At 38.5% G+C, this 23,862-nt stretch overlaps 1 protein-coding gene across 3 annotated transcripts in view; it reads right to left on the bottom strand.

Moving 5' to 3' along the window:
* The window catches only part of si:ch211-236d3.4 (protein FAM107B), a 40,645-nt gene extending 17,012 nt beyond the window's left edge, over positions 1-23,633 (bottom strand). Inside the window, exons 1-3 of one of the 3 annotated variants that reach the window (XM_053653076.1) lie at positions 3,800-3,846; positions 3,651-3,706; positions 2,380-2,781 (exon numbers count right to left, since the gene is read on the bottom strand). In XM_053653076.1, coding sequence (XP_053509051.1) covers positions 2,380-2,455 — 76 coding nt within the window. In that variant the 5' untranslated portion in view covers positions 2,456-2,781; positions 3,651-3,706; positions 3,800-3,846. Of the gene's footprint in view, positions 1-2,379; positions 3,096-3,650; positions 3,707-3,799; positions 3,858-23,045 lie in introns of those variants that run through there. The other 2 variants (XM_053653074.1, XM_053653075.1) reach the window with 2 other exon arrangements.
* Positions 23,634-23,862: the final 229 nt, after the last annotated feature.

Genomic DNA, 23,862 nt, shown 5'->3' with positions numbered 1-23,862 from the left:
ACCCGTGATAAAATCACTGTCACTCACACTGTCTCGTGGCTTACTGCTTTATTCTAACACTATTAAGATGCATTTGGGCAATTATACAATATTCAGTACTATTCAATCTAACATATTATTACCACGGGTACTTTGCTACCAAGTACCCCTCTGTTCCATTTAAAAGAAGGAAGCATTTTTAATTTTTGTTTTTGGAACGTTTGCGTTCCTATAAAGAAGCCCAATCCACTGGAAAGCTAGCATAACAACATCTTTCTTCTAAGGTTCCTTATATTGGACAAATTTAAAGAAGCATTGGATAGAAAGTCAAAAACACGTCAAGTGACTAGCAACTAGCAACCCATTTTAAACAATATGCTAACACTTTATTATTGCTGAGGATTAATAGATATTCTATACACTATCAATCTGTGCTATTCATTTGGAGGGTCAAGTTGATTTACATTAAAGTTTAGTAGCTGACTATCGAATTGCCCCGTTTCTGTTCACTCTGCGCTCACCACTTTCTAGATCTCGATGTTTAATAGATCATTTACAGATTATCAGCTCATCCCTAGCGCAAGCGATATTTCACAATCCGTTTCTGTGGACACTATTGACTGATTTTATGACATGATGTTGAAGTAAGGAAAATAATCAATGGTGTGGTGTGAGCCGGTCCAACGTAACGCAGAGATACTCACTCGGAAGTTGATCATTTTCCTACAACAGCAAATCCTGGAGTGGTTTTTTTTTTTTTTGCCTCGGAAACCACAGAATATTTTTTAATTTTATTGGAACTTCAACAAAACAAGTACGTTTCTGTTGTCAATTACTTTCTAGCAGCTATAAACAGTCAGTCCATCACCAGCATCTTGTTTTGATCTTATTAACTTCAAGAAAGACAGAACTAACAACAACAACAACAACAACACACACACACACACAAACAGACTGTCACGTTCCCAAAAACTCCTCCAACCTGAGGATGTTCCCGTGTTGGAAAAAAGTTTCCGTGTTGGACTTCTTTTCCGTGACTGTTACAAAGCACTGACCCTGGAGACTCCTTCCAATAAATGTGAAATGAACATCTCCTCACAGAAAACGCCATTATATCAACAATCCCACACACATTTCAAATTCGTTCATGTGGCGTGTTCACCACACAACTCCGTATGTCATTAGATCAAGTGCATTCATATAAATAAGAATCAAGAATTCAATAGTGTTGTGGTCTAAAGATACATATTACAAATAATATGATATGCTGTTGACAATCAGTCGATAGACTGCTTAATGACAGTCTATAGATGTATAGAAGTTTGACCAAATGACCAAGTACAAGCAAGTAAATCAGTTCAACCAATAAAAGTGGTTGATTATTTAATTATAAATCGAAACGGTGATAAAATATGTAGGCATTTAGGAAATTTCCCAGTATGAAAGTTTAAATCCTAAAATGATGATCTTCAAATGTCTTGGCGCAGACAGGCGCACGGGTTGTGTTATTGTAAGGCGTGTTAGCACTGAGAGCCCTTCCAGATAGCTGTGCAAATATGCTCAGTGCAGTTTATTAGGGCCACCCATTGCCTGATAAAGCGGGCTACGTGGACCTTGTGCTTCTTCTACAAAAGCAAACAGAAGAATTACACTTTAATAAACTGTTGTGCTAAAAAAAAAATAATCTCTCCATGTTAATGTATACACATCTTCTCATCTCTCATGCATTTTGTGCGAATCATGTAGTTTGTGTGTAATAGCTCCGGGAAGGCATGCATGACCTCCGTAAACCTTTCTGTGATGTTTTCACATGGATTTTAATGATTAACTGTTCCCTCATGGACTCGCCGAGGGTTTTAGTGACACAGTGGCCCAGAATCTCCACGGCAGCAAAATCCAAAAGCTAATATTTGCCACATAAAGCATTTCATCTTAAACGCATTCTCATAATGTTTGTTGTGTTCTGTTATACTCTTAAGACCGTTTGATCGATGGGAATCCAGCATCCTGTGCTTGTTGTCAGTCTCATTTCCTGCTTGCGCCCATGGGGAAATGATCATTAGTGCAAGTGAATACTGCATAAATGTTCAGACTTCTGAGAACAATCAATGAAGAAGTTTGAATGAATGATTGAATGAACAAGTGCTTATGATCCTAATATACATATGTATGTTCATAAATGACTCGTAAGTATTTCTATAATCCACAGTGATTTAAGAGCAATCTGCTTTAATTGGCTTTGCTGGAGTTGTGCATGAAGTCCTCTCACATTGACAGACCCAACAACTCAGTAAACATCAGCATACGCTTTTATACCTCAGACACATAATTGCAAATTTGCCATCCTTTTAGTATAATTGTATGATAGTGAAGCTGTTATTTTCCAGTAGATTGTCTTACCTGATTTGACCAGCACATCTCTGGGTCTGCTGGGCGGACTGTCGGGATACCCACCAGCTCCTAATCTCTGATCCATCCTTATGTTTCTGTTTTCTGCGTGAGTGTGTGGGTGTGCATGTGTGTGTGTGTGTGTGTGTGTGGGGTGCTCAGAGAGCCTACATGTCTGCGTATGAGTGCGTATGTGGGCGTGCACAGGCCATTTCTCCTGCGCTGCTCACACACTCGTGCCTCTCTTCGGTTTCGTCTCAGATGTAAACAGTCACATGACTCGCTGGGCATTCCACAGCCAGGGCCCTCCCTCTCCTTTTTTTACTCACACAGCAAAACACTCTCTCACTCCCCCCGACTCTTGCTTTCTCGCTCTCGAGTCTTTTATTTTCAGCCTCCTTTCTCGGTAGGGGTCTGATACAGAAAGGGATTATGGGAGGATTAAAACTCTCTCCCTGACTTTCTCCATGAGATCTCATCAGCAGTTGACCATCAGGATTCCGTTGTTACACACACACACACACACACACACACACACACACACACACACACACACACTCAAACACTTGCACATGGCTGTAGAAGTTATGCAAGATTCAGGAATTTTTGGAAAAAGCTTCAAATGCATGATGTGAACCTATAAACATGCTTTTACGCTTAAATATCAATTGACATAATCAGTATGAAAAGCTACACAGGTTAATTTTATGAGACGGGCAGTGTTTGTCTCCTCGTATCATTTGTATGAACTGTCCAACCACATTGCCGATAATAATTTTGTTGATAAATAATTTATGATATAATTATTTAGGAATTAATTGGAATGTGCCTCCTGGACAAAGTGCAAAAATTGTCACAGTCATGGGGCAGCTAAAAATGTGAAAAATCTGAGTTGTTACATCATAACATCCATGAGCCAATCATGTTCTAGTATGCAAATGTGTTCTGTTGTTCTGAGTATCGGAATATTGATTCTGGAATTTGGAGTTCTTGATAGGCATGCTACTCTCGCTTCTTATTTATTTATTTATTTATTCATTATTTATTTATTTTGTTTTTACTCATAATGCATTATTTAGTATTAACTAGTATGTATTAACTATAAATAATACGATTTCTGGTGGAATGCGATTAGCTAAGGACTTCATAACACTGTGGTGAAACGAAACCATATTAAACTTATGCAGGAATACGTACGGTCCGGATATATGAATATTTAAAGTCCAGTTATTAGTTTTAAAGTATATTAATCAGTAATATTTGCAGCGTGTTTTTGTACTTACAGTATGCAGCTATTTATGAAAGCCAGGCAGTTCTCTGAAACTTGTGTGCAAAGAGGCTGTGATAGCAGAAAATTATGATTCAGTGGGCCCAACGTATACCGCATTGCAAAGCCATTATTGTTCTGGAAGAAACAGAAGCACGGACTTACCCATGCCATTCACATCCTTTCCGCTTTTCACACTCTGCTGCTCAATGTTATATGCCTTCTGTTGGTGTGAGAGAGAGAGAGAGGAGGGGGGGGGGGCAGCAGACTCTGGTCAAATCACACTCTTTAAAAAGTTCTAGCATATAACTTGTATATAACTTTCAAAGAATTTTTTATGTGCCAATATTGAACTGTTCATCTCACACAGTAACTGTCAAACATTTTTCAGCTCTTTACAATATTATCATTATATTTAAGCAAACATTTACCCTCGTGGTTCGTATGTATATGACAGTCTTTACCTCTGGGGCACAAATTCCACCACAAATTGCTGCCTAGATATTGTCAGAAATTCTCCCTTTTAGGGCATGGTGTAGTTCCAAGTGGTGCTTGCTCTTGTTAATTGAACATGTGCTTTTGTTTATAGTTTCCTTTGTTTTTGGTTCTAGTCCAATATGTGGTTTGTTATCCTAATGTGAGAACCTGTTCTGTGTTTATTCCTTAATAATTTTGTCTAGTTTCTGTGTTTCATTGCAAAGTCTTATCATGCTTTTTAGTTCAAAGCTCTGTTTAAGTCTAAGCTGTGTTTTCCCTTGCTTCATTGTTTCATGTTCCTTGGCTTTGACTCTCACTTTTTCTTCTGTTTATGATTATGAAGTATTATAGGTTGATGTTTTTTTGGATTACCCACAATAACAACATATGATCATTTTACACAATTATATCCTGCCTGCTCTCACAGCACGGTTCATCTAAGCGCACTTCCTCCCAAATGTCATATGGACCATGATAACAATATTGTATGTTAAATATCATGCTATATTGTGTAACTGATTATCGGTATATACCCACGTTGATCTCCAGTTTCACATATCTCTTATCCATAAGCACAGGCTTTATTTAAAAATCCCAGCTGTTACATTAGGAGTTAATGGTCCTCTCTTATGCTACAATTCAATTAACTGTTACATAATACCTCCATAATAGGATCTCACTGCCCTTCCACAGTGCTCTGTCATTGTGCAAGACTTTAATCCTCAATTTGTAATGAAAAGATTACATGACATCAAGGCATTACATGACGTTATGGCTCTGTTAGAAGGTTCCCTGTAGAACAGTAAATTGTTCAGCCAGTAAGTGATGAATCTGTGTAGTCACAAATCATAGAACCCAAAGTGGAGATGGCATTTTATTAAAGAGGCTCTCAGATTACCCATTTCACCAATAAAGCCTCAGTGTGGTGCTCCCTGAGCGGATACTGATTTTCAATGTCCTGAAACGTGTGGAAGTTATGAAACATGATGTTACTGCCAGAACACAAGAGCAGTTCTGAAAAACTGGTTTGTAACCTTAGAGCAACAGTACACCGTGGATGTTGTTAGGCCACACTTTATTCCACAATGCTGTTGAATGATTGATTCTGATTGGTCGGAAGGTGCTGGTTAATTTTCTATAACTTTCAGTAGTGTCCTCGTTGTACTATGTTATAATGTGTAGGGTAACAACTTACACAGGGAGTATAGTGGACACTGGTGGAGTCTCCAGTGTCAGAACTTTGTAACAGTCAGAGGAAAAGCTGTAAATTTAAGTCTTCCTACATAGGAAAGTGTGAAAGTGAGAGAATGACGTTGGGTTTATAGCTGCTCTAGCATAAGTGATAACAGGAACTAACTTATTCCATAGACATTAAATGTAACTATAAACAGATAACGTTCTTTAATAAATAAACCATTCTTTGCACCAGTGAATTGCTGTAGAATAAGAGGAAAACACTTTGGGATGTTCCATTATTAGAAAATAATCTTCCGGGGGTAACAGGAACTCTGCTTTTTGTTGGGCCACATCACACACCAGCGTCAATTGTTATTTTGTGTTTTATTCCTTATATAGCAAAGTCAATAGGATGGATTCATTGAAGGTCTATTAGTAGTAAGACAAGCTGACTGGATTTGTAGTACAATTTTGAATCATCATCTACTAAATGAAATTTCTGGGCATATCTGTAAGCAAGTACGTGACATGCTAATAGGCTGGATGAAGCTGCACTTCATTTGGGTTACTGTGCATGCATTTTTCATTATCAGTTACATGCTAATGTTTACATCCCTCCTGATTTCTGCTTGGAGGATAGAGAAGAGGTTGGTGGCAGTTATAAAAGCAAAGGGTGTTCACCAAAATAATACTCAAATCGTCATCTCTGGACCATGATGTAACTAACCTTAATCGCTTTTTTGTTGTTGTTTTTTTCCTTTTCTTTAAATATATTGATTTTAGAGCTCCATGATTGGAAAAGCTGCCTCAGACTGAGGTTTGGCCTTGAATTCCAACAAACAAAGCATGCAAAGCATGTTCTTCTCCTTCTCTAAACACCCCCTACCTCTTGCTTTCTCACACATTCTTGCTATATAAATCTCAAGGCCTCAGGGCCTTAGCTGGAGCCTGGAACACACTCCTTTAGATAGCCAGCATGAATGGATATTGTTGGTGCTGCTTAGCAGTTGCTATGGGAGACCTGCTCATGCTTGATGTCTCTGCTACACAAGGCAGCTACTGTCTTGTATTACTTCCTTTACTCCCTGTAAAGTACGGTTAGAAGTTTGGGGTGTGGCGTATCAGGACACTGCTATGTTTACCACATTGTAATATTTGAATGAAAGCATCCTAGCAAGTAGAACTGTGTGCTTGAACTGAATTTGGAATGAAAACACTAATATTATATTACATGTAGTCGAAGGTCTTGAAGGAGTTCCATGAGATGGTGAAAGGATGGCAGGGTGTTTTGGCAAGATGAGGAAAATCTGGTTGATGTGTGATTTTCTCAGGTTTTGTTATGCTGTAGTCATATGTAGTTGTCAGCATGTTTCTGCTTTTCTTTACTTAAATGGCACACTAATATAGTGCTTTTATCCAAAGCGCTTTACACTGTGTCTCATTCACCCATTCACACACACACTCACACACCAATGGTAGCAGAGCTGCCATGCAAGGCGCTAACTTGCCATGGGGGGCAACTTGGGGTTCAGTGTCTTGCCCAAGGACCTTTCGGTATGTGGAGTCATGCGGGCCGGGAATTGAACCACCTGCCCTACGATTAGTGGACAACCCGCTCTACCACCTGAGCCACAGCTGGCCCGTCTTACTTACAGTCAGTACGTTTACATGGACAACAATAATCCGATATGAACCCGATTAAGACGATACTCTGATTAAGAAACTAGCATGTAAACAGCGATTTCTGATGACCTTAATCCGACTAAAGTCATACTCGGAGTAAACACAAATGGAATTAAGACGTGTGGAGTATTCCTGTTTTATTCGCATTATCGACATGCGTTACAGACATGTACACACCTTAATCACACTATTAACATCATGTGGGAGTTTTCACCGCATTTTGCGACAGGACACGTACACACACGGCTGTACTCAACCGTTTTACGGCATACAAGAGAGAACGGCTTCGTCTACTACTATACCTACTATATTACCTACTTTAGTATACATATTTCAACTACTATATAGTAGGTAAGAATGCGGTTTGGGACACAGCCCACGGCTTCAAGCGGTCGTCTATTTGCACGTATAGCATGACAAATAATTACCCACACTTGAAGCGTTCATAAAATTAAAAATGAAACACAGTTCTTCTTCGTTATGGGACCGTATACAGTTTTGGGTATGTCGATACGTGAAATTCCGGCGGGAACGTCGGATGGCGTGGGAAGGTAATGACGTGTGCTGTTAATCGATCTATCGATCTACATGTAAAATGGGAACATGAAAGGAATATTCTAAAAGCGACTCATGTAAACACCTTAATCACAATATTGTCTTATTCAGAATAAGGGCAATAATTAGATTCCTGCTGTCCATGTAAACGTAGTCAGTATTCGAAATGTAGAATAACAGACACCAGTATGGAATTAGATTTGTGCCAAAAGTGTTGAATGTAACACTTCGAAGAAATGAACAAAAATATACATTGAGAAAGAAGAAAAACACTCTGCAAATGAACACAGTGAACTCGCTAATTATGGTTTTGCCAGAGTTTTCATTTACACTTTCAAACTGTTCATTTATGCTCTGCAAGTTTAGGTTCACCATTCTGGCACAAATCTCACATGTGGGCGGGGCTTAACAGTGATTTACTCTCATCGGTGGTGTGATTTGAATCGACGGCTCCCTGACCTGGAAGTAGAGACTTCAGTGTTAAGAATTTTGGAGAGCGTTCTGGATGTGGTTCTCTGTATAGTTATAGTGTTTGTACTTTGTAGTGGAAATGACTTACTTACTTAGTCAGTGGATTAGTTCATAATTAATATTTGAGCTTTCGGGAGTCTCATACGACTATTTTTCGATATGAGCTCTCAGGAGCGGCACGTAGCGCCACCGTTATCATCATCATCATCATCATCATCATCATCATCATCAACATCCTTCTCAGCTGGACACTTCAATCTGTCAATCCAAATCTCAGTAGCCAAGTGTAAGTCGCTGTTAAGCCCCGCCCACACGAGAGATTTGTGCCAGAATGGCGAACGTAAACTTGCGGACCGTAAACGAAAACTTTGAAAGCGTGAACGAAAACTCATAAACCATGATTAGCAAAAACGAGGCTTAGAAAACTCTAGTTCACTGTTTTCAGTTTCAGCGTGTTTTTCTTCTTTCTCATTGTATATTTTTGTTCATTTCTTGAAAAGCTACATTCAATACTTTTGGCACAAATCTAATTCCATACAACCACACAATGAAAGATTACAAATCTAAATATGTATTCAGAGCGACTTAAGTCCAAGTGTTACATCAATATTTAAGCTGAGAAAGTTACTCATATTCATTATTTGGATTATTTCCAAATGAAAAATAAACAAAGACTAACGCAAAATGAGAGGCAACGTTGAGGCTGCCAAAGTGGGGTAGCAAGCTGCATAGAGATCTATGTACCTCGTCGAGCCCACACTTGGAAAATCCATCTTGGCTTCTTTTGGAAAATTTAAACGTGAATGCCTTCTTGTCAAAGACAATCCCAGATTAATGTTTACCAAATGATTTTTTATGACAATTTGACTATTATGTGACAATCATTAATTGCACCAATTGAGGAACTAAGCGCATTATTTTATAATGTTATAATCTGCTTTAATAGGCAATTATAATGATATGAAAATTCAATATCAGTACAAGCTATTTTTTTCTTTCTTTTCCTGACTCAAGTACATCTTATACTGTACAAACAGCAATAATCACACCGGAGCCCCAGGCAAATATTTACCACCTGCAAAATGTAACAGGCAAATAAAACCTATTTCCTCTAAAAAAAAAAGAGGCCCTGATTCTGAAATGAACAAACACATTATATTAAAATGTACTCCATTTTCTGGTGTTTAAACAGGATTTGCATGTTTTCTCAAGGCTCTGAGCTGCATTATGAGCATTGGAGGCTAGCTACGAGGGCGTAAGATCCAAAGCCTGCTCTAATAACCAGGCAGTCGAATTTCAATGAAGCTTACAGGCAACTGAGTGTCGATCTGTATTTAGAAGAGCTAAGCGCAGCTCAATTGAGAGGAGCCGAGGCTGTCACAGTGCAAATGAAGATTTACGGTATGCTCTGACAGATACAACACAACAGCCGATTGATTTCCTCTGATTCAATTAGAGCTGGAACATGTATCGTATGCTAGGTTTGCATCCTGTAATCGGCTTTACAGTATAAATCCACATTTATAGCATGCATAGTATGGTGTGGAATATTATGGTATGGTACGGTAAAGATAATTTACATTTGGAAACAAGTGAGAAGGTGCAGAGTGTCAGAGATTCGATGAGCAGTCGCAGGCTGTCAATCAAAGAAGTGAGCAGAGATGGAAACAGTAAGTCATACTAGTTGAAAGTGCACTTAAATATCCCCGCCAGCTTTGATGTTGTAGTTTACAATACTAGGCCGCTTTCACATTCGGCCGTTTGTGCTGATATGAAAAAGTGGCTTATATGACAGACACACTGTAACTATAACCCTGCTATATAACATATTATTTTATTTTAAGAAACACATACTGTATAATCAATTAATGTCCTGTTTTTTTGTTTGTTTAATAAAGCTAAATTTGTACAAACGTGCTATCTAGATTTGATTTGGATCAGGCAGAAAGTAAAGAGAATTTAAGCTGCTTCTGCGACTGCGACTTACTGCAGTTAGTGGGTCGCGTACAGGTGAATGTCCCAAAAATAGTTGTAAATTTGAGATCTATTTTAAAATTGGAATACTGGTAATTAAATATTTTTGATTGAACATGTAATAAATCTTCTGCAATGCTAATTTTTTCACCAGAAAGTGGTCTTCCATGTTTGTTTTCCATGAATTCCCCCGTCTTGATGTATGGCATGGTTTTGAGCATGACACTCCTACCTGCATTTCTTTTTATTTTGAGTGTGCTTTTGTTTATATTTCCATGTGCCTTCGTTTCTGCTCTAGGCCCGTCATTGGTCTGTTACCTGATTGTGTCCACCTGTTCTGTGTTAGCTAGTCTCTCTATGTACACCCTGCTGTTTCTTTCTCTCTTTGTGAAGTCTTATTGTGCATTGATGACATTAAGTCAGAGCTGTTTTCCAAGTTTCCATGTTCAATGTTTCCTGGCTTTTCCATGTTTTTTTTTTTTAACTTATGGATATTCCTTTTTTAATGCTTCCTGTCTGTTCTTTGACCTTATAATAAAGTACATGCTTAGATTACACACTTGCATCCTGCCTCTCACTTCTACACATTACAGTTTTTCTTAGCCCACCTGCTGTGACTCGATGGTTATAAAGTATTGTTAAAAAGTGCTTGACGTGGCACTGAGCTTTTCTGATTTTCTTCTCAGCTGTAAATGAAAAAAATTGCCGATGGCAATGCTTTTTTAAAGGCACCTGCATTTCGCCTTACTGCCACTTTCCATAGGATTACATTAAAAACATGTGCTTGAGGGTTGAGGAAAAAACAGAACGTGTATATATAATACAATATATTATATACACACATATATGTAATATAATAATAATAATAATAATAATAATTTTATATATATAAATATATATATATATATATATATATATATATATATATATATATATATATACACTGCTTATGTGAAATCAAAGCTGCTCTCTGCTATCAGAAGCTGCAGAATGAAAACCACCGCCAAAGCAATCTCAAGTCTCCAAAAACGGTGAGGCGTGACGGTAGCTAGAACACTCATTGTTCCTCAAGGCAACCTAGATGCTACAGCCCACCATCTAGGGTCCAGTTACAAGATGTTGTGGCCACCTGACCTTTCCTCTCCTGTCCCTGTGCGATCTTGGCCATGTTTTATTTACTCTGTTTGGAAACTGGCATTAGCAGGCGACATTGCATCCCGCTAATAAGTAGCAAACAAAAAGGCTTTTTATAGATTTCAGCCATGCTCCGGCGCTCTGGTCACGATCTGAAGGTTCTCGGGTTTCTCAGACAACACGCACAATTAGCAGAGGCCATGCAAAGGCAGGGAACGCGGCCGGCTAATTACTCACGGATCCGAACAGAGAACACGAGCACGGATCAGTGGTTTAGGTCAGCATACCTGAACCTGAATTGTACTAATTGTAGTGCAATGATGATATGTATGATACCTCATAACTCATGCGTAACTCATGTCTGCGTTGGCTTCCCAATTCCTCACTGACTTCAGACCATCCTAAGATCACTATATACACACTGTACATATCAAGGCTCTAATGACAAAGGAAGGTAGGACTCTCACCCTAGCAGACACAGACAGTCCCCCAAGTCCCCTGGTGGGTGTAATGAGTTTTAAAGCTTGTCTGTGGGGGAACGTCTCGGTCAGGAGAGGAAGGACAGAGTCAGTAATGATCTCTCCTGATGAGATGAAAGAAGTGGTAACTTTCATGCACGTCTCCAGGCCATGACATCAAATGAGGGGTGTGTGTGCTCTTATATACACAGGATGTTCATGTGTAGCTTTGTGGATTTGTGTGTGTATGTGTAGGTTTGTGTTTAAAGAACCACTAATGGTTGTCTTTTGCGATGCCCACAGCGTTTGAATTAGAGTTGTCATGGTTAGTCATGGCATATGATTCAATGGTTACCTCACGGACCATTGAATTTTTTAAACTACACTTCCATTCATTACTGTCTACACATTTGTTTAGTTTTCACAATCTCCATCCTCGGCACGTTGACTTGGTGGTAAGCATTTTCCTTCACACTTCCGGGGTTAGGTGTTTCAATCCTGCCTCCACCCTGTGTGTGCGGAGTTTACATGTTCTCTCCATGCTTCGGGGGGTTCCTCTGGGTACTCCAGTTTCCTCCCCAAGTCCAAAGACATGTTGTAGACTGATTGGCATTTCCTAATTGTCCACAGTCTGTGAATGTGTGTGTGAGATTGCGCCCTGCGATGAGTTGCCACCCTGTCCAGGGTGTCCCCTGCCCTGTGCCCCGAATTCCAGGCTCCAGGTGCCCCCGTGACCCTGTGTAGGATAACCGGTATGGAAAATTTATGGAATCTCCGTCCTCTGTCTCGACTCTCACCAAATCATACTACACATGACTGTACTGGTCGTGTAACTTTGCTGCCACTTCTAGCTCATTCCTAATTTTATCAAACATAGTCGCTATCAAAGAACAGAGAAACACGGCATTGCTGAGCAGAACTAAATGAAATGACTATTTATTTTTGGCATAAGCAGTGATCCACAATGCTGCATTAGTTAGAATAATTTTTTCACTTCCTCTCAGCCACTATGTCTTTCAGCTAATAACAACAACATGATAAATACTGACTGTGTATTGTATCGATTGCATGGAAAAATCATTCACAATAACCTCTTTCCAAGAAACTGGCCAATTAATACAATGATACCGTAAAGCTGTGATATTTTTAGACCAGGTTATCCATCCATCCATCCATTTTCTGTACCTCTTATCCTACACAGGGTCACGGGGGAGCCAGGAGCCTATTCCAGGGGACTTGGGACACAAAGTGGAGGACACCCTGCTGCCAGCCCATTACAGGCCACACTCACACACTATGGACAATTTAGAGATGGCAATCAGCCTACATCGCATGTCTTTGGACTGGGGGAGGAAACCAGAGAACCCAGAGGAAATCCCCAAAACACAGGGAGACCATGCAAACTCTGTGTACACAGGGTGGAGGCTGAAATCAGCACACTATCAAACACACGAAAGACCAAGTTCACTCACACTCACGTTCCGTAACTACTATACAGTGCTTGAAAGTTTGTGAACTCCTTAGAATGTTCTAAATTTCTTCATAAATATATATGACGCAAAACATCTTCAGATTTTCACACAGTTCCTAAAAGTAGATAAAGAGAACACAATTAAACAAACGAGGCAAAAATATTATACTTGGTCATTTATTTATTGAGGAAAATGATCCAATATTACATATCTGTGAGTGGTGAAAGTATGTGAACATTTCAGTATCTGGTGTGACCCCCTTGTGCAGCAATAACTGCAACTAAACGTTTGGGGTAACTGTTGATCAGTCCTGCATGATGGCTTGGAGGAATTTTAGCCCGTTCCTCAGTACAGAACAGCTTGAACTCTAGGATGTTGGTGGGTTTCCTCACATGAACTGTAGAGATAATTATTCATGCTTTTATTACATCTAGATTGGACTATGGTAACTCTCTTTATACAGGACTCTGCCAGTGGAAACTGTCCCGCCTACAGCTTGTGCAGAATGCTGCAGCCAGGCTACTGACTCTCAAAAAAAGAGGGTGCATATTACTTACGTCTTATCATGTCTTCACTGGCTGCCGGTTCAATTCAGGATTGATTTGAATATTTATTACTTGTTTTTAAAAGCAGCACATAACTTGGCTCCAATAGAAATAAATATTTTTTAAAAATTGTGTTGAGTTGAGTGCATAAAATGAATCCACACCTTCCGACCAATCAGATTCAAGAATTCCTCTGTGCTGTTGTAGTACGTTTAATACAGACCAGTGTGACGCTTCTAATCTTTGTGCATAGAGCCATGTGGCATGGTGCTGGATTTGGGACTATGCTTTTACACATGGATACAAACATAATAAGAAATGATTAAGAAAGTGAAATGTTCAAAGGGTGCTTAGTAGACAAGTGGACTCTACAGAACCAAACCGTTTAAGGATTTTCTATAGAAAATATATATTGTTGTTCTGTATTTCTACTCACTTCTGAGATTCCGTTACTAAAAATATTTCTTCGATATTCAGCAATTGCACACATGGTTTGAATATTATGAGGTTTAGTACTTCATGCTGGTCCTGAGATGCACCCTTGCTACCTAGGCCAACTCTGCCCCCTTATGGACAAAGTTCGCTTTGATTCTACATTTAAAAAAAAACAAGAGGACAAGCTTGTAATGGTGGATGTGTGCAAGCTAATTATAGAAGTTAATAGAATTTAAGTAACTAATAGAAGTAAAGCAAGATTCTGTTTTCTTCCTGTTCGTGATACATTTCTGATTTAAAGTAGTCATGATCAGGAATCATGGTTGGGTTAAAGCGATTATATCTGCTATACTTTCCCTGTTGTCAAAATTCATTTCTTGTCTGCTGTGTCAAAATTTTGTACATTTGATTCTTCAGATTATTCGTGCTGGAAATGAAGAAACGAGGCCTTGCTAAGCAAAGCAAGACGCTTTAAAATCATAATATCTCGAACAATGTTGCTTTCTGCTCTACTTCTGATCATTGTTGCTCTATGATATGCAGGAATGTGAAGCACTGACTGTAAGTATTCTATGCCTTTAATTTCACTTTATTTTATGCCCTTTAGTAAGTGCTCAGATGTCTGTTTAGAAACGAATAAAACATGATGTTATCAGAAAAATACTCACCATATCTGATCATATCTGAGGTATTTTATTCTTATACCATAGCAATTTGCCAATAATACAAATTTTTCATTTATTAAAGAACGGCATGTTCTATTTATCCATTCGTAGTTTAATGTGAAATAATAACGTATTAGGGCAAGGGGATTAATATAAACCTGTGACAAGCTTCTGGTGTAGAAAATTAATCAACACCTTCTAACCAATCAGACTTGTAGATCATTATACGGTATTGTTATTCAAAAGCTTTCATGACACTGCCATTGTTTGTGTGTGTAAGTGTTTGTGGGTGATAGAACACACCAACTGTGTTAGTTGGGTACAGCTGGCTTGTGACAGTGTGTGCGATGGTGAGAGGGGGAAAAAAAAATCCCTAAAGGATTCTACAGTGGGTTAAACCTACAGCATATTAGATGTGTGTATTCATGATTGTAGCACTCTAAACTAAACGCATGTCTTTGAAATACAGTGTGTAATACACCAGGTGTTTGATCAAAAATTTTTTTAAATGAAATCCCGTGTTTTGTAAATAACAGAACAGATCAATGCAGTGCTTTGTTTGACAAAATGAAAATGTTCTTAATGATACTTGTAGTCTTTGTTTGAATACAGTCTTTGTTTGAATACACTATGATAATGATAGCAGCTGTTATTACACTTAATGCATTTTTCATTAGAGACGCTTTGTTTAAACAACACGAAAGAGTGAATACATCTCTGATGATGGGCTTGTACAGGAATTCAAGTTAGAAGAAAGCTCTGTTTAAATACAAAATCTTATTTGAGATATTGAAGCCACTTATCTGTTGCTATGTAAATATCGCCGCGTGATAATATGGAAGCAAGTTCAGCCTCCCGCTGAACATTAGAAAAGCAGAACAAAACACTTGGAGAGGTGGAAACCAAACGTCCACATCCCAGAGTGTTTTATTCCACTTATAGCAATTTGGCAAGGATTACATTGTTGAAGCCATGTCATAGTAGTCGCATTAATGTTTGCATTAATGTAAACACGCGATTTAGCTTGCAACCGCAACTATTGTCAGAGCTGCTGTTTGTAGAAAATGAATCAACAACTTCCAGCCAATCAGATTCACAGATTCAGCAGCATTGTTGTATAAAATATGTATATCTTTCATGATGCATTTTCTCATAATTACGATGAGTAGTCTGTATTGGACTCGTATGCATAGTACTACTAGATTATAGTGAATAGATTTTAATAGGGTTACAAGACAGGGTTATTTCACTTTATTATATATTAATCCATGATTGGTTACATTTCTAATCTTAAAATCCGTCTTACTTATAATCTTAAAAAAAACCCCAACATATTACTTCTAAATTTTTGCTTCTAACATTTTGTCACTCTTCCTAATGTGTAATTGCAGTGATTTTTTTTTTTGCTCAGTGAAAAAGCACAATCATTTAAATAGGTTATAGAGATGGCACTGATCTGATACCCAATATCCGTATCGGGCTGACACTCACAAAAAAAAAAAAAAAAAAAAAAATAGTGGGGGAAAAAATAGAAAATATTGGATTTGGAAAAGATTTGTTTTGTATCTGGTTAGGTGTACATATAAAGAGACTTGATCGTATTTTATTTTAATTTTTTTTTTAGGATTGAATTCATTATCCTACCATGCATGTCCGACAATAAATAATTGTGTGAAGAAACATTAGGGGACATGCTGTTAAAGAAAAATAACCAATGACAGGGTTGTCTGTTGTGGCCCGAGCCACTATTGCCTATTAGCTACTAAGTTAATTAAGTAAGGTTGGAAAGTCTGCACACATTACCAAAAGTTTATTACTGTTTCATTATATATATATATATATATATATATATATATATATATATATATATATATATATATATATATATATATATATATATATATATATATACATCCATCCATCCATCCATCCATTTGGAGTCTGTGGCTCAGGTGGAGCAGGTTGTCCACTAATCGTAGGGTTGGCTTTATAGACCTTAGATCTCAGACTTTGGACCCAGGGAGGAAACTGGAGTACCTGGTGGAAACCCCCATAGCACGGGGGGAGGACATGCAAATGCCACGCGGACAGGGCGGGAATCGAACCCCCAACCCTGGTGGTGTGAGGCGAAGGTGCTATCATTTTTTTTTAAATATAAAACAGAGCAAATTAAGTTTATTTAACACTATTTTAGGCATGTACACATGTACAGAAAATATGTGGTTTTACATCAGCTGAAGCAAAATGTAATGAAACAGGATGTTAAAATGTATTTCAGTTAATATAAGTTTTCGAAAGGAACTAGAACAATAAATACACGCCCGTTTTAAGTAATGTATTATGTATAAACCGAGTATTGATTCTTGAAGAATAAAAATCATTAAATAATAATGTTTTTGGTACTGGATCTTGAAGCAAAATTTAAACTAATGTTCAGACTGGATAATCAGATGTGTTTAAATTTCATGAGGGTTGATCAAACAATAACGTTTTTTTGCTCCGTTTTAAATCATGCATTTTTGAATAATACATTTGAGCTTGGTGAAATATTCATAACTTTTGAAATGAAAAAGTCCACGTTAGCGGACTCAGATTTCCAGCATGACTGTCAGATTATGTAAGTGATAAGTGATGAAATTAGACCTAAAGGTTTAATAATATATTAGGAATGAAAGAAACAACCACATTTACTGTATTACACGTGCTTACACAGGACTTACTGTAATTGCAAGTGATTTGACAGAGAAAGGCTGTGGCAATTCTATCTGTGTTCTAAGAGTTTAGAGTGTAAACACTTATTCCTTTAAGGTTACAGGTCAATATTTTTAGCTTGGATCATTTGGAAAGGATTTTGATTGGCCTAATCTGCTTCAGGGCACTTGATCTTGAGTGTAGGAGGCATTGAATTGATGTTAAATATAGAAGGGCAGTCACATGCTATAATTTCCATCACTGTACCAAGAATTTAATCATCTAACCATTATAATTTTACACTGATGTAAGAATAGTTATTTCTAATAATCCCATAATGGTAGCCCAATAGCACCTCACTGTGCTAGTGATCAAATATTTTGTGATACCACTGCCAGTACTCAGGTTTAAATTTGGATTGGATTAGCCAAATGAATGAATGTTAATAAAGTATACATTTCTGTATTGACTCTGTAGCATTTTTTGCTGCTGCTGTATTTATAAAAATATTGTTTTTAATTTCTTGTCACTATTATACACTTTACCTGGCTGCTACCACAATAACTGCTAGGTCCATATTTGGTATAAGCTTTTCCAAAAAAGCTTTTTCCTATGTTTACAATCACAGCGTTTTTAATTATATTGTTACTCTTCTGCACCTATCTTTTGCACTACCTGTTATATCGGTTATATATTATTTTGTTTCACTGTGTACTGTACCAGCTGTATATGGTTGAAATGACAATAAAAGCCACTTGACTTGACTTGGCTGTTTAGGGTTTGGGTTAAAGTGCAGCATGCAGGCCCTGAAACAGTAGAAACAGAGCAGAGATGTGGTTCTAGAGCTTTAGTTTCCTGCAGAGTTTAGTTTCAATCCAACTCTCCAGCTTTGTAGTCTGGACTCGACACAAACTTTTAGGCTTGGTACTCTGGACTTGACCCAAACTGTATGTCTTGGGTCTCTGGGCTTGGCTATGACAGTATGAGTCTAAAAACACAATTTGGCTAGGGACTGAGGACTCAACACGGACTCTCTGGCTTGGTACTCTGGAATCCACCAAGACTTGGGGTGCTGGACTCGACCCAAACTCTATAGCTTGGGACTCTGGATTGGACTCTCTGGCTAGATATGATATTTTCATTTCAACTTAGATTGTACGGCTTGGGACTCTGGCATCAACTTGGACTCTATGGCTTGGGAATCTGGCCTCAACTTAGACTCTGTGGCTTGGGAATCTGGCATCAACTTGGACACTATGGCTTGGGAATCTGGCATCAACTTGGACTCTATGGCTTGGGAATCTGGCATCAACTTGGACTCTATGGCTTGGGAATCTGGCCTCAACTTGGACTCTATGGCGTGGGAATCTGGCCTCAACTTGGACTCTATGGCTTGGGAATCTGGCATCAACTTGGACTCAATGGCTTCCGAATCTGGCACCAACTTGGACTCTATGGCTTGGGAATCTGGCACCAACTTGGACTCTATGGCTTGGGAATCTGGCATCAACTTGGACTCTATGGCTTGGGAATCTGGCATCAACTTGGACTCTATAGCTTGGGAATCTGGCATCAACTTGGACTCTATGGCCTGGGAATCTGGCCTCAACTTGGAATAAAATGGCTTGTATCTTTGCACTAAACTTGACCTGTATGGCTTGGGACTCTGAACTCAACTTGGACCCTACAGCTTGAGTCTCTGAATTCAACTTGGACACACCATGCGTACTAGCAGAAAACTTGTTACATACACTTGTTTGAAAGCTATACACTACAGTATGTATACATATCCATTTTATGAATGTGCAGTTTATATAATATGCTCCCAGATAGGCCCTGTTTTAGCCATGCATGAAACAGGTGATGGCTTGAAATTCATAAACAATCATGAACAAACATAAGTGATCACTGTAGCTTCTATTGATGGTTAAATGGTACCTACACACAAAAACACGGATGAATTGGTCTTTTACTTTTAAGAGATGGCTGGAAAATTGAAATGTTCTCCTGAATAGTTGAATAGTTTGTTGTGCTGATATTTTGGACTCTGTAATTGAGGCACAGGGAGTGGGGGTGGGTGCCAGCACTGTCAGGGGTAGCTGAGTTATTCAACTCATGCCAAGCTGCCCGGAAGCTGGCACACAGATGAAATTACAGTACTGACATTTCAGCTCTGTAGCACTACTCACTCTCTCTGTCCTTCTCACCTCTCTCTATGCCTCACTCACTCACATTATTTTCTATTTCTCTCACTTTTTGTATGTATGGTTGCTTCTATTTCTGCTGCTCAGATGCCTACTAAATCACTCTATCTGCCTTATTCTGTCGTATCAGTGAAAAACCTTGCACTCCCACAATCTGAATGGCTACAAACAGCTATCCTAAAAACATCTGAATAGTTTTGCACACAAAATGGTCATTTCAGCAGTAGTAAAAAATTTGATATAGGAAACTCAAGTCTCAGACTTGTGACCTGAATCCTTAATTTTCTAATTTCATGGTTAGCCTAAGCACTTGTTAACAAGCTAATACAAGTTAGTGTGCTACCCAGGCTATATAATCAGACAAGTTGAGGTTATGATTCAGTTTGCTAGTTAAATATTACATAACTAATATTATAAGCCAGACCTCTAGTTTTGCTAGAAAGTCTGGTATGTTTCATTAATGAATGTGGCTAAGAACTGCCTACTTTCACCAGAAGTGACTGACATGCCAGATGATCAATCACATGAGAGTATCTTGTATCCTGACTACTAAGCGTTTCCCACAAAACTCTTTAATGTTTTTTTAAATCCATTGACTAGTTCTTGCTTCAATAAGTCCATTCCCAGCAAACAGGGGATGTTCCTCGGATGTTGCGAATGTCCACTTATTTAGCATTTGGCATTAATTTAGCATTTAGCATTTGGTCAGGTTTATAACGTTCACTGGCGGACGTTCCGAGGACGTCAGACGATATCAAATCATAACACTACTGAATGTGTTCATTTCAGCGAAAGTCCCCTAAGCGTCCAGAATGGCCGCTGGACGTCCTGTGAACATCCCCTTGAACATCTGTAGGACGTCAAGGGGACCATACACATGGGCGTTCGGCGGACGTGCATAGAGTCCATTTAGGGGACGTCCTGGGGACCTTTTTTTGTCAGCTGGGTTGTGCTGCAATGGAAACCAGCATATGCACGTGCATATACATGGTAGTGCAGAATTCCAATACGATTGCAAGCTTCAACATTCTGAAGGTTGTGACCAGAAAAGTGTATAAAAAATATCAGATGGTCAGTATGTCATTAGTGGAGTATCTGAGGCTGATACCCCGACATATGTAACAGATATATTCCCATGTTTTGTCTTGTTGGATTATCTTCTATTTTACACTACCACACTAGTAATCTTTAGCTGTATTTTGGCTGAATTATGTAAGACTCAAAATGCATTGAAACTTTGGACTCAGTTGAGATTCTAGGGCTTGGGACACCAGACTCTCTAGGTCACACTCTAGGAAGTAGGGACTCTGGACTCAGCTCAGGATCTACAGCTTTGGACTCAACTTGAGCTCTTCAGCTTGGCATTCTGGACTTGACTCTGACTTGATGGCTTGAGATTTTGGCCCTGACTCACATCTAAAAATATATAAGGCTTGGGCCTCTAGACTTGACCTGTACCCTATGGGTTGGGATTCTGGCCTTGACTTTAAAGGCTGGAACTTGACTCTATGGCTCAGAACTCTGGAAGTCATCAAGTCATCTAAGACCCATGAGTCACAATAGCATATGACATCAAGTATGTCATGATGCACGGTTCAAATAAAGAGTTACCCTATTGTTTTTTTTTTTTTTTTAAACATATCACTAGAAGTTCATCTTTTGTTTAAACTGATGGTTGTGATTCAGTTTTATTTTCGCTTTGTCAGGATGACAAAATTGTTTTCTTTAATACCACAGTTTCTGTATAGTAGCAGTAAAGAAGAATTCATTCTAGCGTTTTGAGTCACTCATAATGGCCAACACAGGGTGCATTTCTGAGGCGTTTCTTAAAATATGTATCCATTTTACCTAGTGTTTCAAAACACATTAGTTCAAACAGACATGCATAAAATCCTCACATGCTCGGTTGTGTTTGTATTATGCTTTCCCGTTCATTCTCCATAAATATGCATTGAAATCCTACACGTCCTCTTTATGAGCTCTATTTAAAATAATTATATATAATGTCATGATTGTGCGACCTATAGCCACAAAGTGTTTGTACAACACAAATATAGTGTTGACTGTCATCATCCCTCATGTCTCATGGAAAGAATTACATGTTAAGTGCTGTTACCATTCAGTCATGTTAGTTGCTAATCTGGATCTTTGCAAGCTAGGAATTGGATCTTCCTGGACTTTTAGTTTAAAAATTAGATTAAACCAAATTTCCTTCTGGTTTAAAGTGTTGACAGCTACAGTACATTAAGAGTTGACTAAGATGATTTAATGTGTATATTACTATATCCAGTCACAATATGCACAAATACACTTGTGCAGTCCTGCTGTCCTTCTGAGTGATTTATTTATTTTTTTTTCTTTCTTTCTTTTTTTTTTAGGATGCCTCATTTGCAGTGGCCTGGAACAGCCTCGATCCTGGAGGAATGTGTAAGTGGATATCAGTACTGCTATCGTTCTTTTGACTAGCAAAATTCACTTGCTGAGACATGATTGATTTTCAGAAGGCAAAGAAACAGTCTGAGAGTATCACAGCAAGAAGTGTTCAACTGATATCAGATCAACAAGCTGAAACTAGATTTATTTTGTCTACCTATGGAACATGCATTTTTGCCCAATATGAACTGGAAAAATCAAATGGGATCTAATATTTCCAGGTAACAAGAAGCCGCTTAGACATGCCATAATCCTTCAGTAGCCCACTCAAGAGCAGCTGTCAGCTGTCACATGCAGCCCTCAGCTCTGAATCATGCTCTGAGAACGTCACACCCTGCTTACACACTCAGCCCTCCTCATTGCTCAAATAATTGTGGACTCTGATAGACATGGTGGATGTTTCCAATGCAACAACCAAGCACTCAGGTTTATCAAGTGTGGAACCGAGGAGTCAAATATGGAGAAATAGTGAATAATAATAAATAGTGAATAAAAAGAATAATAATGTATTTTGTTAAAAGGGCACTGATTAAATGAAGTGATTAAAAGTGCAGCAAAAAAAGTAATTTATTATTATTATTATTATTATTATTATTATTATTATTATTATTATTATCGTAGTCATAGGAGTAGATCTTGTTAATATTGAGATACTTGCAATGTACATTTATAATAAACTCTTGGCTATTTAATGATGCAATTTTTTATGTTCATTTTAATTTCTAGCATATTATCATTATTATTATTATTATTATTATTATTATTATTATTATTATTATTATTATTATTACCATACTTGGAGTAGTAGATCATATTATGTTAAACCATTTGAATTTTGCATTTATAGTAAACATTTGGATATCTAATGATGTGTTTATATTTAGAATGCATTCATGCAACATTTTTATAAGCTTAACATAAACATCAGTTGCCTTCTGTGTTTCCATGTTATGCATACATACAGGCTACAGTTAGCAAGCTAACTTCTTCCATTAACAACTACATAAACAGACTAGATTAAGTCTCACGCTCACTTACTTTCTTTCCATGAGAAGCCCCCATGCTGGGCTTGCTGCCTGAGTCAGGTGCTCCTTGGCTGGGTCTCTGGCTCCCAGATTTTCCCTTGTGTATTCCTGTACCGCTCTGGGATGAACAGATCAGATATGGGAGGCAGGGAGGGGGGAACTGAAAGGAGAATAGATTCTTCTCTCTGCCCCCTGGCACCTTGTCAGCAACAGGGGATTCCAGCGGGTGGATATTTACAGCGACTTCACGACTATTAGGGTACGGTTCCAACTTGGTAGGAGGGCTCTATCTCCCCAGCAGGTCAGCCTGTATTGCACTGTTTATACAAGATTTAAAACAAAAAAGGGAAAGGGAGAGAAGAAAAAGAACTGCACAGCCAATCCAACCCTTGTGAGCCACCTGTTGCTATAGTTTACTCCCCTCTTGTTCCCTTAAGGACGTAGCCTGTTCAGATTATGCTAATTGCTAGTGACAGAAGATGAAGTCTTAGGGAGTGTGCATAGTGGAATGGCCTCAAGGTGACAGCCGGTGATCTAAAGTCACTGGAGTTTGGTGTCCGCACTCATCCATGATTAGCGAAGCACTAGGGAGATTCGCAGAGGACTCCGAAGACTCCCCTCTAGAGTATTGGATTGGTGCCAAAGCTGGATCAAAAAGGGAATAGTGCAGTTCTTTTGGGATTTAGGCTGCAGAAGATACTATATGGGCAACTGGCCCAGGGTGATGAGAGTCTGGCTTTTTAGATTATTATGGTCAGTTTTAATTACCTGTCTCATTGGTGTATTTGTTCAGGTTTTGTTCAAGACTCTCATTGCTGAAGAAGAGCTTT

Source organism: Ictalurus furcatus, chromosome 21 (assembly GCF_023375685.1).
Source record: "Ictalurus furcatus strain D&B chromosome 21, Billie_1.0, whole genome shotgun sequence".
In the NCBI taxonomy this organism is placed as follows: Eukaryota; Metazoa; Chordata; class Actinopteri; order Siluriformes; family Ictaluridae; genus Ictalurus; species Ictalurus furcatus.
The sequence above is the reverse complement of the archived record's forward strand: the minus strand, read 5'-3'. Positions and strand labels throughout refer to the sequence as shown.